Below are 15,590 nucleotides of genomic sequence, written 5' to 3'. Positions count from 1 at the left end.
TTAGTCATTAGAATAAAGGGTGCAATCCTATGGATCTCTGCATTGAGAAGTAATTGGCAGGTCTAGCTCTGTCCACTGATTGCTCTCATAGGCTGCTAATCACTGCAGTTGAAATATGATGTACAGACCAGTGAACTGTGGTTTTTTTAATGGGCTAATAAATCAGCTAGTGAAAAAAGGTTAGGTTAGTTTACACCACTAATTTGGAATGGATTCAAGCAAAAAAGAGTGTCTGTAATATACTTTCATATTTGGCTTGTGAAAAAAGGTCAGGTTGCTTTGTGCCACTAATTTGGGACAGATTCAAGTGAAAAATGTGGCCATATTACAATACCGCACACTAAAAATTATGGACACTTTTTCGCATGAACCTGTCCCAAATTAGTAGTGTAAGCTAACCTAACCTTTTTTTTACTAGCTGAATATTAGTCTATTATATAAAAAAAAAAACATGGTGCACCAGCCTGTACATCATATTTTGATGGTTGTAGTCGTTAGAAAAATGGCATTTAGTCTAAAAGAAAAGTGATGTGATTAGCAACCTATGAGAGCAATCAGTGGGTGGAGCTAGACCTGCAAATCAGTTCTTGTTGCAAATATCCATGAGATTGCTCCCTGTATAGTAAAGATTAACCAAACAAACTTCCATTTGGTGCTGTGGAAGTGGGTAGTTTGAATATTTTTCTTTTTATTTTGGCTCATGCTGTATAAGCTTGCTTTGTCATATCATTTTCCACCGCTGCCTATACACAGGCATCTTGTGCATCCACACTCTACAATATGAAATCAGCGCATTCTGTTGCAATTTGGTTTGCTGAACGCTATGCACAAATTGAGGATTTAACCAAGCCTTTATAATAATGTTCTTTTGCATAAAGACAGATACAGAATCTAAATTATTAATAGACAGGTCCTAATCATGGGGGGGGGGAGGGCTTTTCACTCATGACACAATTGTTGTTGTTGCTGACAGTGCTATGAGCTTTGTGTTCACAACACATTAGCTAGCCAGTCTGGGTTTTCATCTAGTCTTGATAAACAAATTAATGCTAATTATTGTTTACTTGGCTTTTGAAACTTCTTAAAAAGCCAAAGTTCACTTCTAACAACATTGTTATTGTATCAGTATAAGAATAATTGAGTTCTGCTGCCATTTCCATTATGTCGATATTAGAATGATATAAATGCCACTGTGTAATTTCACTTAATTTTTACACCTAAACAAATTAATGCTAATTATTGTTTACTTGGCTTTTGAAACTTCTTAAAAAGCCAAAGTTCACTTCTAACAACATTGTTATTGTATCAGTATAAGAATAATTGAGTTCTGCTGCCATTTCCATTATGTCGATATTAGAATGATATAAATGCCACTTTGTGTAATTTCACTTAATTTTTACACCTACTTCATTTCACGAATTAATATTAGAAGTAGTTTGATTAAGTCCATTGACTATAAATTTATAGCATTACCCCCCCCCCCCCCCATTCATTCCAAATACCTGTCCAGCTCAGCTTTAAATATATTTAGGCTATCAACTTCCACAACAAAGGATGAACGTCTGTTCCACCAACCAACTACCTGCTGGCTAAAGACAAACTTCCGAACATCTATCCTATAACTGTCTTTCCTCAATTTGAATTTATGCCCTCTCAGGTGATTATTCCGAGCAAGAGGAAGAATACCATCAGCATTGAGCATGCTCAAACCATTCAAGACTATACACCTCAATCAGATCACCTTGCAAGTGCCTAGTCTTCAGATACTGTAATTTGCAAAACTTAAGCCTTTCTTTGTTAGAGCAACCTTGGTTCCATTCACTAATCTTGTTGCCCTTCTCTGTACTCATTCCAACAGCTCTACATCCTTCTTAAAATGAGGCCTCCAGACCAGTATACAGTACTCAAGTGGGGCCTGACCATTGCCTTATACAAGGGAATAATCACCTCTTTATCCCTGCTAGAAAAATTCTTGTATATCATTGACAAGACACCATGAGCTACTCTTGCAGACAGTCTGCACTGCTCAGAAAACTTCATATCTGCCTGCAAAATTACCCCCATGTAATTTTCATTCTCTACTGCTGTCAATGTAGTACCACACAGTTGATACATTACTCTAGGGTTACTGCTTCCCATATGTAGTACTCTTCATTTGCCACCTCTCAGCTCATCTGCTCAACTTTTCTAGATCCTGTTGCAGCAGCGTACTGTCATTAGTGTCCTTAACAACCCTGCCAACCTTCGTATCATCTGCAAACTTGGACATTAAGCTTGATATGCTATCATCAATATCATTTATAAATACAGAAAACAACAATGGACCCAACACTGAACCTTGAGGGACTCCACTAATAACATTAGTCCACGATGAGCAGTGTCCATTGATTACCACTCTCTGGCTTCTCCCACTTAACCATCCCTTTATCCATAGCAGCAGTTTGCCTCCAATGCCACACTGCTCCAATTTGTTCAGTATCAAAAGCCTTTCTAAGATCCAAATACATGATATCAAAGTTATTCCCTGCATCCAGTTGCTTTGTGACCACATCATAGTATCTAATCGGTCAGGCAAGACTTTCCCTTAAAAAAACCATGCTGTGTCCAAGCTATAACTGAAGTCTTGTCTACATGATCCTGCAGTGCTTCTTTAACCAGTGCCTGCATTAATTTTCCTGGAACAGAAGTTAAACTAACAAGTCTATAATTACTTGTGTCGCCCTTTGAGCCTCTTTTGTGAATTGGGGTCACATTTGCACATCTCCAGTCCATGGGTACCTCCCCTGAGTCCAAAGAAACTCCATAATTATGGCTAAGGGTGTGCTTACTTCTTTTGCTGCCTCCTTTAATATAATTGGATAGATCCCATCCACCCCAGGTACCTTTTTTATGTTTATCTTCAACATTTTCTCTTCCACTTTCCTCTCAGTTATTACAAGATTCTCTAGCTCACTGCCAGAGTTTAATTCACCTCTGTCATTCCCCTCCCTGAATAATTCCTCATGTGTGAATGTAGATGCAAAATACACATTTAGTTTGTTAGCCACCTGAGCAGGATCATCAACAGTTGAACCACCAATATTCAGTAGACCAATCTGATTCATCCCCTTCCTTCTAGAGTTTACATAGGTAAAGAACTCTTTGCTGTTTTTCTTTGCATCCTTTGTGACTTGGTTACAAACCAGCTTATATCTATCATAGGCTTCCATGTCACCCATTGATTTATATGTATCCCATGCATTTTTCTTCTCTGCCATTTGTCTCATTAGTTCATCTGACATCTATTTAGGCCTAAACCTTGAACAATATTTCTTAGTTGGTATGTAAAGTCTAGTAGCTTCCAAGATAAATTCTTTGAATGCTTCCCATTTTGAATTTGCTGTTGGTAACATCATCAGTTGGGCCCACCGTATAGAATTTAAATACTGTCTCTGACCACCGTAGTCACCTTTACAAAAGCAAAAACCCTTCCTTTGCCCCTAATGGTAGTTACCTCTTTGAGCAAATCCCACTTCAGCACACTGTGGTCACTGCCACTTAGTGGCTCCTTTATCTGCAGATTCTTAATGCATGAAGAATCACTATTGATAATCAGATCCAGAGTATTACTCCCTCTAGTTGCCTCCCGAAGATGCTGATGTAAACCCCTGTCCCCAGGGGCTCACATCTGGTGAGTATGGGATTGGCACACTCAGGGTCCTGAGCTGGATATCATCATTCTTCCCTTTCTCTCAGAGTAACTCGGGAATTTTTTTTTTTTGGCTGGTTCAGCATAAGTCTCAGGCTTCCTTGCACCATATAGCTAATAATAATGTAGAAAACAATCGTCCAATAAATCCACAAAAGCCTTGCTAATGTGTGAGTGACCAACCCACAAATTCCAGTCAATATCTGGGAAATTAAAATCCCCCATTATAAGACTCTCTGATTTACTGGCCCACTATTTCCCTATACAGTTTCTTATTATACTCATCAGAGTCATTAGGCCTATAATACACTCCTACTCAATTTTGATCTCCCAATGCTTATGTCACACCAAACTGACTTAGCACTTCGCTGTCCAGCAATGTCGACTGGCTCCACTTCCTTGGATTTTGTGTGTTTCTTAACTAATAGCATAACCCTTCCTATCCTGTCTATCCTTTCTGTACACATTGTACTCCCCAAATTCCAGTTCTGTATTCCTTATATCTGTGTGACACCACATCTGTGATGTCCCAACAATATCTGCCTTTGATGTTTTGAGCAATACCTCAAATTCATCAAATTTATTTACTAAACTCCTAGCATTGGTGTACACGCAAGTATACCTGCACCTGTTTCTATTCTTAGCTACCCTAACACAACCCATGTGTTTACTTGTACCGCAATGGCTCCCAGCAGTCTCTGAAATACCATGCATCTTGTTTTTCAGGCTTCTGCTCATTCTAATAGAAGCAGTGCAAGAATCTCTTTCACCTCTGCCAGTGGCTACTGTCAGTCTTTGTCTCCCCCTAAGCTAGCAGTTTTTCGACCCTCCTAACACTGCCTCGATTGCATCAGCAAATATTCTTGCACCCTTTCTATTTAAGTGTATCCCATCCCTGTAGAAGCAATCTCTCCTGTTAACAAGTACAGTCCAGGCTGAAAAAAATTCTACCCCTTGAGCCTTGCACAATCTTTCCAGGGCTGAATTGATCGACAAGGCTCTCATCATATACTCCCTCCTATCGTGTCTGGGCAGAATTGCAGACACTTTCAAATTCAACCCTAATTCTCGGCTTTTGTTCAACAGTGACCTGTACTTGTTAAGTAATTCTGCCGGTCTCCTACTCTTAATATTATTAGTGCCAACGTGTACAACTATATCACCTTTTGTGCCCTTAAAAGATGATATTCGCTCTACAACGTCATCAACCTTTGCCCCTGGCAGACATACCCTGGTCCTGTTCCACCTATCTTTTTTACAAAGCATGTTCCCCGTTTCCCTGACAATAGAGTCACCAACAACTACTAGTTCCTTCGGGACCAGCGCATTCTGCCTTGTGGTTGTCTCTGTGTCACGCGATGCCCAAGTGCAAGCTCTGGCGTTGATGTGGGCAGCTTGATGGGCCCCCCAATTTAGTTTCTTCGAGGGCATCCACCCTGTCCTTCAAGCTCTCATATAGGCCCACAGGAACGCCGAGTTGTTGCCTGATATCGATACACTCCTTGCATCGCGCACACACAAAGACATCCCCCTTGGCAGTATCATGTCCCGTACCCGATTGCTCTGCAAACATCAAGCAAACAGTGCATTTTATAAGGCTATGAGTCAGAGGACAACTGCCCCCCTCAGTTCTGCTCTGAGCCACAGCACTTCCATTAGCTTGAGCCTTTTGCTTTGCTGCTCTGGTCTGAGTTATGATTCTATTAATTTATTAATTAATTATAATTAATTATGTTAAATATAATTAATTATATTACGTTTGTAATCTAAGTCGTTATATGTATTTATTTAAATGTACAATTTAACTGCTAACGAAGTTCAACTAACGCTATCTAGTAGGGTATATAACTATCGTATCACAATGGCGGGAAAGTTACGAACGGTAGCAGAGTTGAAAACACGTGGAAACCCTTACCGATACTTTTATGCAATTACAAGGCCGAGTAAAGAATAAATACACCAAATTAATCAGAAAATCACAAAATAATGTTATACTACTAAATTTAAATCAAAAGTTTTAGAAAAACAATAATTTCAAATCAATAAATAAGAAAAATCCACTTAGCGGCTTTGAACACGACCGTTATTACAAAATCATCTAGCTCACTGCCAGAGTTTACTTCACCTCTGGCATTCCCCCCTTCCTGAATAATTCCTCATGTGTGAATGTAGATGCAAAATACTCATTTAGTTTGTTAGCCACCTGAGCAGGATCATCAACAGTTTAACCATCAATATCCAGTGGACCAATCTGATTCATCCCTTTCCTTCTAGAGTTTACATAAGTAAAGAACTCTTTTTTTTTGCATCCTTTGCCAAGTATTTCTCATAATCTGCCTAATCTCCTTTGGGGCTTGGTTACAGACCAGCTTATATCTATCATAGACTTCCATGTCACCCATTAATTTATATGTATCCCAGTAGCATAGCTACCCTTTTTCGGGCCCGGAGGCAAAGAACATGTTCGGGGTCCCTACTTAATTAATGAAAATTGCAAAAAGAGGAGACAGCCAAAGATCCGAAGGGTCCCGGAGGCAATTGCCTTGCCTGCCTACATGGTAGCTATGCCCCCGATGTATCCCATGCATTTTTATTCTCTGCCATATGTCTCATTAGTTCATCTGACACCATTTAGGTCTAAACCTTAAACAATATTTCTTAGTTTGTATGTAAAGCCTAGTAGCTTCCAAGATAAATTCTTTGAATGCTTCCCATTTTGAATTTGCTGTTGGTAACATCATCAGTTGGTCCCACTGTATAGAATTTAAATACTGTCTCTGACCATCGTAGTCGCCTTTACAAAAGCAAAAACCCTTCCCTTTACCCTGATGGTAGTTACCTCTTTGAGTAAATCCCATTCAGCACACTGTGATCACTGCCACCTAGTGGTTCCTTTATCTGCAGATTCTTGTATTCTGCCATACAACCATAGCTTTTAATTTAGTATATTTTAAGGTTTTATTGTTCTTAACCCAGTATATTTTAATGTATATTTTATATAATTTAGTTGTAAAGTTAAATATAATTTATTATAATACATAGTTATCAAGATTCAAGTTTTTGTTTTCGTTCTGTTTTATTTCTACATAAGGTTGGTGGAAAGCATTTAAAACTACAATATGAATATACACAACCTCAGAGGCCTGTTTGAAGAAGCTAAGGGTAATTCTGCTTACCTCCTTTACTGCCTCTAATATAGATTCTATCTGCCCCAGGTGCCTTTTTTATGTCCATCCTGAATAATTTCTCCTCCACTTTCCTTTCAGTTATCACAAAGCATTTAGCTCCTTGTTAAGAGATTGTTAAACTTCTAACATCCGATTCCCTAAGGAATTCCTCATGTATGAATATAGATACAAAATAACTATTCAATTTGTCTGCAACCTCCGCAGAGTTATCAACAGTTAACCCATAGGTATCGAGTTGTGCAATGTGATTCAACCCCTTCATTCTACTGTTAATATAAGCATAGAAGGCTTTGCTGTTTTTCTTTGCCAGAAATTTCTCGTAATAGGTGGGTCAGAAAACTGCTAGCTTGGGGGATTAATAGACTAATAGTAGCCACAGGCAGAGGTGAAAGTGATTATTGCTTGCTTCTATTGGAATGAGCAGCAGCCTGGAAAACAAGGTGCTGGAAGTCATCATGGTACAAGTAAGTACATGGGCTGTATTAGGGAAACTAAAAGTAATGATAGGTGCATGTACACCAATGCTAGGAGTACAGTAAATAAATTTGAGATGCTAGTCATGACGTCAAAGGCAGATGTTGGGATATCAGAGAAGTGGTGTCACACAGATATAAGAAATGCAGAATTGGAATTTGGGGAGTACAATGTGTACAGAAAGAATAGAAAGGGAGGAGGGGTCACACTGTTAGTTAAGAAACACACAAAATCTAAGGAAGTGCATCCAGCAGACATGGGAGTACAGTTTGGTGTGGCATTAGTACTGGGAAAGCAAAATTGAGAGTAGGAGTGTGTTATAGGCCTGATGAGTACAATGAACAACTGTACAGAGAAATAGTGGGCCAGTAAATCAGATTGTCTTATAATGGGGGATTTTAACTTCCCAGATATCGATTGGAACTTGTGGTTTGGTCATTCACACACTAGCAAGGGTTTTGTGGATTTATTGGAGGATTGTTTTCTACAGCAGCATGTTTGAAAGGCAACTAGAGGGAGTAATACTTTTGATCTGATTATCAGCAGTGATTCTTCATGCATTCAGAATCTGCAGATAAAGGAACCACTAGGTGGCAGTGATCACACTTGTGGGATTTACTCAAAGATGTAACTACCATCAGGGGTAAGGGGGGGTTGCTTTCTTAAAGGTGACTACAGTGGTCTCAGACAGTTTTTAAATTCTATACAGTGGGACCAACTGATGATGTTACCAACAACAAATTCTAAATGGGAAGCATTCAAGGAATTAATCTTGGAAGCTACTAGGCTATTCGTATGAACTAAGAAATACTGTTGAAGGTTTAGGCCTAAGTGAATGTCAAATGAACGAATGAGATTCATGACAGAGAGAAAAAAAAAAGGCATGAGATGCATATGAATTATCATGAGACACAGATGCCTATTGTAGGTATAAAATAGTCTGTAATCAAGTCACAAAGGAGGTTAGGCAAGAAGAGGCAAATTACGAGAAATCTTTGGCAAAGGATGCAAAGAAAAACAGTAAAAACTTTACTTATGTAAGCACTAGAAGGAAAGGGATGAATCAGATTAGTCCACTTGATATCAATGTTTCAATTGTTGATGATTCTGCTCAGGTAGCTGACAAACTGAATGAGTATTTTTCATCTACATTCACAAATGAGGAATTCTGTAAGAAAGTGGAGTCCAGAAGCTTATCAAACTCTAACAGGGAGTTAAATGATTTTGTAATAACTGAGAGCAAAGTGGAGGAGAAATTGTTGAAGTTAAAGCCTTGAATGGTTTGAGCAAGCTCAGTGCTTATAGGATTCTTCCTCAGATTCTGCACCTGAGGGGGTCATAAATTCAGATTGAGAAAAGACTGTAGAATAGATGTGTGGAAATTTGCCTTAAGCTGGCCCTTAGCCATGATTATAAAGGCATCCTTGGACTCAGAGGGAGGCATGCAAATATCCCCAATTTGCAAAGGGGGGGGATCGACCAGTGATGCGATTAATTACAGACCTGTCAGTTTAACTTCTGTTCCAGGGAAAATAATGGAGTCACGGTTAAAGAGGTACTGCAGGATGATCTAGACAAGACATAGCATGGGTCTATTAAGAGGAAGTATTGTCTTACCAATTTGATTGGAATACTATGTTGTGGTCACAAAGAAAATGGATGCAAAAAATAATTTTGATATCATATACTTGGATTTTAGGAAAGCTTTTGATACTGTTGCACATAGAAGACTACTGTACAAGTTGGAGCAGTATGGCATTAAGGGCAAGTTGCTGCTATGGATAAAGGGATGGTTGAGTGGGAGAAGACAGAGTGATAATCAATTGACACTGCTGTTCCTTGGACTAATGTTATTAGTGGAGTCCTCCAGGGGTCTGTGTTGGCCTATTGTTGTTTTCTGTATTTATCAATGATATTGATGAAGGTATATCAGGCTTAATGTCCACATTTGTAGATGAAGGTGGGTTGTTAATGACAGTAAGCAAGGGCCGCTACTGCAACAGGATCTAGAATAGTTGAACAGATGGGCTGAGAGGTGGAAACTGAAGTTTTAACATTGACAAATGCAAAGTACTGCACATGGGTAGCAGTAACTTCAAGGTAAAATATGAACTGTGTGATACTATACTGATGCTAGTGGAGAATGAAAAAGATCTGGGAATAATTGTGCAGTCAGATATGAAGTTTTCTAAGTAGTGAAGGCAGGCTGCAAGAGTAGCTCATTAGATCTTGTCAATGATATATAAGAATTTTGCTAGCAGGGAAAGGAGGTGATTATCCCCTTGTATAAAGCAATGGTCAAGCCACACCTTGAGTACTGCATGCAGGTCTGGAGGCCTCATTTTAGGAAAGTTATAGAGCTGCTAGAAAGAGTACAGAGAAGGGCAATGAGATTAATGAATGAAACAAAGGGTTACTGTTACTAAGAAAGGCTTAAGTTCTGAAAATTGCAGTGTCTGGTGACTAGGCACCTGCGATGTGATCTGATTGAGGTGTATACTATTTGAGCAAGCTCAATGCTGATGGGGTTCTTCCTCGTGCTCAGATTCCACACCTGAGAAGGGGCATAAATTCAAATTGAGGAAAGACAGTTATAGAATAGATGTGCGGAAATTTGCCTTTAGCCAGCGGGTGGTTGATTGCTGGAACAAACTTTCATCTGCCTTTGTGGAAGTTGACAGCTTAGGTAAATATTTGTCAAGAATGGATGGGTGAAACGGGAAGGGGTTTTTTTTGGCTTATGCAATGCAAGAAAGCAAGCTTTCTCATTCTATTTCTCTGCTAATGCACTTTAGTTTGCCTTACCTCCATTGTGACTTGATCACAAACTATTTGTCTATTTTAGGCTTCCGTATCACCTGATAATTTATATGTATCCGATGCACTTTTCTTCTCTGTCACATGTCTGTATAGTTCATCTGACATCCATTTAGGGTCTAAGCCTTGAACAGTATTTCTTTGTTGGTATTAAAAGGATAATAGCTTCCTTGATTACTTCCCATTTAGAATTTGCTGTTGGTAACATCATCAGTTGGTCCCACTGCATACAATTTAAAAACTGAGACCTCTGGAGTCACCTTTACGAAAGCAAAAGCCTTTACCCCTGACAGTTATGTCTTTAATTAAATTCCACAATTGTACACAGTGGGTCTTTTACCTGTAGTTTCTTAATGCGTAATGAATCACTGCTGATAATCAGACCAGGAGTATTGCCTCACTAACATGCTGCTCTACAAAACAGTCATCCAAAAATTCCACAAAAGTCTTGCTAATATGTGAGTGCCCAACCCACAAATTCCCCATTGAGACATTCTGAATTGCTGGCCCACTCCATTTCCCTGTATAGCTGTTTGGTATACTCTTAAGTCATTAGGCCTATAACACACTGCTATTCTCAATTTTGATTCCCCTGTAGTTATATCACACCAAACTGACTCATATCAAAGTCTAGTTGATGCACTGCCTTACATTTAATATTCTTCTTCTTAACTAAGGGCATAACCCCTCCACCTCTCCTGTATACATACCCTATATTCAAATTCAGTGACACCACGTCTTTCCGTCTGCATTTGATGACTTAATGAGTACAGTGCTCCTGGCACTAGTATATATGCACATGTTGTTACTCTTAGTTACCCTTAAACAGCCCAGGTATTCTTTCGTTCCACAGTGACCAACAGCAGTGCCTGAAATCTCCAACACTTTGCTTTCCAATAGAAGCAGTGCAAGAATCACCTTCACCTCTGTCTGCAGCTGTAGTTCATCTATTAGTCTATATATCTCCCCCCCCCCCAAGCTAGCAGTTCTCACTTATTACTGCCTGGATAGCATCATCAAATATTCTTGCACCCCTTTCTATTTAAGTGTATCCTATTCCTGTAAAAAGTCTCTCTCTTGTTAATATGCTTGAATAATGTAAAAATATCTGTTCTTCAAAGGGTTAAAAATAATGAGTTTATTCCTTTTGTAAATGGCTTCCTCTTTTTTTTTATGCAAATTATTATTCTCGACAGAGAATTGAAAAACATTGCTTATCTCTTCTTGTAGCTGCTACATCTTTTTGAGAAAAATGAAATATTGTATATTTAAGAATTTGTTTAAAGTTCAGCAGGAATTTAGTTTTTATTTTTTGTAAATTTCAGGAGTTATACCAGATGTGGAAATGAAAGAAATAATATTGAATGTATTTGGAGGTGATTCCCATCCATACCGCAAATTTTGTCGAATGATGTATTGGCTTCCAAAATTAAAAAACCTTAATCCCTATCCACTTCCAGATCTTATACCAAATGATGTTCTACAGCTTGCAAAGTTGGCCATGCAAAGGATGTCAGTGGATGCACAAACAAAACTTTCTGTTTTTCATGTGAGTAGCTAAGATAAATGATGATCACATTTGTAGGTTCATTAAGTAGTATTATAATTGCAAAATGATGCAAGGAAGTGGACTTTTTCTGTATCTGCCAAGAGAGAGAGGAAAAACATTCTCAATCACTCATACCTTCTCCATTGTCAAAAAAGTAGCTATCCGATTTCTCGTTGAACTTAACCAAACTTTCTGCCCCTAGTGCTGTGGCAGACAATTTATTTGAACAATCTACACCACACTGTCAAAGGGTAAACGGCCTTCTGTTTATGACCTCTAGTTCTTGTTTCTCCTACCATTGTGAAAACCCTCTGAAATGCCTTAGTTACATTTGGATATTAATCTTTGAACTCTTTCTAAAAGCATGTGGGCACTAGACCTGAACATAATATTTTAAATGCAATCTCACCATTGTCTTATATAAAGAAATAATTACAATGACCTTCTTTTTCTTGCTTATGAAGGTATATATCATAGACAGGATACAATGTGTCTTCCTAACCACTTGTTTACACTGTATGGAAACTTAGGCCTGACTGAATCATAAACAAGTCTTTTTTTTTTTTCTTGTCCTGAACCACTTTTAACTCCTGGATTCTGTTACCCAGATGTGAACCTTAGATCTAGAAGCATTAAACTTCAGTTGCCATATTTCAAACTGTTTGTGCAACCAATCTAAGTCATTTTGAAGTGAAGTGGCTTGATTCTGGTCATTTAACTACTTTTCCTATCTTTAAATCATCAGCAAAATTTCACAACTTCCTCTGCATTCTGTCATTGAGAAATAGAAGTGGTCACAGTACTGATCTTGAGGTATTCCACTCTCTGTCTCTTAATATATAGCCAGTGTTTGAACAAGTGAAGTGTCTTGCCATTAACCGACAATGTTCCCTGCAATTTTTTTTTCCAGTGTCAAAAACTTGTGCACACTAAATTGTGTGTGTAAAAATAAAATTTAATTTTTATTTTGTTAATATAGTCATTTGCATGTATTTAACAGAAAATATGAGTGTTGCCAACAAACATTAATCAGAAGTCTCAAAATAGAGCAATAATAACTCACACACCAGTCGCATGTGGTAAATTTTGCATTTTTCAATGGAAAACCTTGTTAATTTTATTATCATATATTTTTTTTAAATTTAATTTTTTTGTGTGTGCACAGCTTAGAGGGAACATTGCTAGTAACCCTAATTTTTTTCAGTAAAGAATCCACTAGTGAAGTCACACCCATTGGTTTATAGTTGTCCATCACATATTTGTGGTTTGAGGGGGGCATTATCGCAGCAGTTTGACAACATCAATGTTACCTTTACGGCCTGGTTCAACTGTTGCCAAGTCCCTATTCAACTCATCTGCTACGTTGAGCAGGTGGAGTGTAGTTCCCTCTCCAGTTAATAGAGTTCAAGAAATACTTCCTTTTCTGTGACAACCAAGTCAAGGTTACTAGATCATCTTGTACTTTTTCAAACAGGTTAAAGTAAATAATCTTCCAGATGGCTCAAAAATGGGTTAGCATTAGCATTAGTAGAGGCATTTGATGCAAGAAAGCAAGCTTATGCAGCATCAGCCAAAAAAAAAAAAAAAAAAAATAATCACTTCCACTTCACCCCTCTGTTCGTTCGAAATACCTGTCCAGCTGAGCCTTAAACTTATTCAAGCTATCAACCTCCACGACAAGGGATGGAAGTCTGTTCCACCAACCAACCACCCGCTGGCTAAAGGCAAATTTCCTCATGTCTATCCTTCCTCGATTTGAATTTATGCCCTCTCAGGTGATTATTCTGAGCAAGAGGAAGAATCCCATCAGCATGCCCAAACCATTCAAGGCTTTATACACCTCTATCAGATCACCTCGCTGGTGCCTAGTCTCCAGACACTGTAGACTATAAAACTTAAGCTTTTCTTCGTAAGAGCATCCCTTTGTTCCATTCGCCAATCTTGTTGCCCTTCTCTGTACTCGTTCCAGCATCTCTACATCCTTCTTGAAATGAGGCCTCCAGACCTGTATACAGTACTCTAGGTGTGGCCTGACCATTGCCTTATACAAGGGAATAATCACCTCCTTATCCCTGCTAGAAAAATTCCTATATATCATCGACAATACACCATGAGCAACTCTTGCAGCCCATCTGCACTGCTCAGAAAACTTCATATCTGCCTGCACAACCACCCCCAGGTCCCTTTCATTCTCTACCACTGTCAGTGTAGTACCACAGAGTTGATACGTTGCTCTGGGGTTGCTGTTTCCCATATGTAGTACTTTACATTTGTCAATGTTAAACTTCGTTAAACTTCATTTGCCACCTCTCAACCCATCTGCTCAACCTTTCCAGATCCTGTTGCAGTAGCATAGTGTCCTTGACAACCCTGCCAACCTTCGTATTGTCTGCAAACTTGGACATTAAGCTTGATATACCATCATCAATATCATTTATAAATACAGAAAACAATAATGGATCCAACACTGAGCCCTGAGGGACTCCACTAATAACATTAGTCCACGATGAGCAGTGTCCATTGATTACCACTCTCTGTCTTCTCCCCCTCAACCACCCCTTTATCCATAGCAGCAATTTGCCTCCAATGCCACACTGCTCCAATTTGTGCAGCAGTCTTCCATGTGCAACAGTATCAAAAGCCTTTCTAAGATCCAAGTATATAATATCAAAGTTATTCCCTGCATCCAGTTCTTTTGTGACTGCATCATAGTATCCAATCAAATTGGTCAGGCAAGACTTCCCCTTAACAAAACCATGCTGTGTCTGAGCTATAACTGAAGTCTTGTCTAGATGATCCTGCAGTGCTTCTTTAACCAGTGCCACCATTAATTTTCCAGGAACAGAAGTTAAACTAACAGGTCTATAATTACTTGTGTCGCCCTTTGATCCTCCTTTGTGAATTTGGGTCACATTTGCACATCTCCAGTCCATGGGTACTTCCCCTGAATCCAAGGAAGCTCTCATAATTATGGCTAAGCGTTTGCTTACTTCCTTTGCTATAACTGGATAGATTCCATCCACCCCAGGTGTCTTTCCTGTATTTATCTTCAACAATTTCTGCTCCACTTTACTCTCAGTTATTACAAGATTCTCTAGCTTACTGCCAGAGTTGAATACACCTCTGGCATTCCCCTCGCTGAATAACTCCTCATGTGTGAATGTTGATGCAAAATATTCATTTAGTTTGTTAGCTAACTGAGCAGGATCATTAACAGTTGACCCATCGATATCAAGTGGACCAATCTGATTCATCCCCTTCCTTCTAGAGTTTACATAAGTAAAGAACTCCTTGCTGTTTTTCTTTGCATCCCTTGCCAAAGATTTCTCGTAATCTGCCTAACCTCCTTTGTAACTTGGTTACAGATCAACTTGTATCTATCATAGGCTTCCGTGTCACGTGTTAATTTGTATGTATCCCGTGCATTTTTCTTCTCAGTCATATGTCTCATTAGTTCACCTGACATCCACTTTGCCCTAAACCTTGAACAATATTTCTTAGTTGGTATGTAAAGCCTAGTAGCTTCCAAGATGAATGCTTTCCATTTTGAATTTGCTGTTGGTAACATCATCAGTTGATCCCACTGTATAGAATTTAAATACTGTCTCAGTCCATCGTAGTCGCCTTTACGTAAGCAATACCCCTTTCCTTTACCCCTAATGGTAGTTACCTCTTTGAGTAAATCCCACTTCAGAACACTGTGATCACTGCAACCTAGTGGTTCATTTATCTGCAGATTCTTTATGCATGGAGAATCACTACTGATAATCAAATCAAGAGTATTACTCCCTCTAGTTGCCTCCCGAACATGCTGATGTAGAAAACAATCATCCAATAAATCCACAAAAGCCTTGCTAGTGTGTGAGTGACTAGC

At 38.8% G+C, this 15,590-nt stretch overlaps 1 protein-coding gene across 3 annotated transcripts in view; it reads left to right on the top strand.

The window, feature by feature from the left end:
* ECSIT (evolutionarily conserved signaling intermediate in Toll pathway, mitochondrial) overlaps positions 1 to 15,590 on the top strand; it is a 50,422-nt gene that overhangs the window by 21,737 nt on the left and 13,095 nt on the right. For all 3 annotated transcript variants that reach the window (XM_090376966.1, XM_090376967.1, XM_090376965.1), the window contains one exon: positions 11,493 to 11,716. In XM_090376966.1, the coding sequence (XP_090233092.1) occupies positions 11,493 to 11,716 (224 nt within the window). The remainder of the gene's footprint in view (positions 1 to 11,492; positions 11,717 to 15,590) is intronic.

The sequence above is a fragment of the Mastigoproctus giganteus genome, chromosome 7 (genome assembly GCF_048544385.1).
Source record: "Mastigoproctus giganteus isolate SK-2022 chromosome 7, ASM4854438v1, whole genome shotgun sequence".
In the NCBI taxonomy this organism is placed as follows: domain Eukaryota; kingdom Metazoa; phylum Arthropoda; class Arachnida; order Uropygi; family Thelyphonidae; genus Mastigoproctus; species Mastigoproctus giganteus.
The sequence above is the reverse complement of the archived record's forward strand: the minus strand, read 5'-3'. Positions and strand labels throughout refer to the sequence as shown.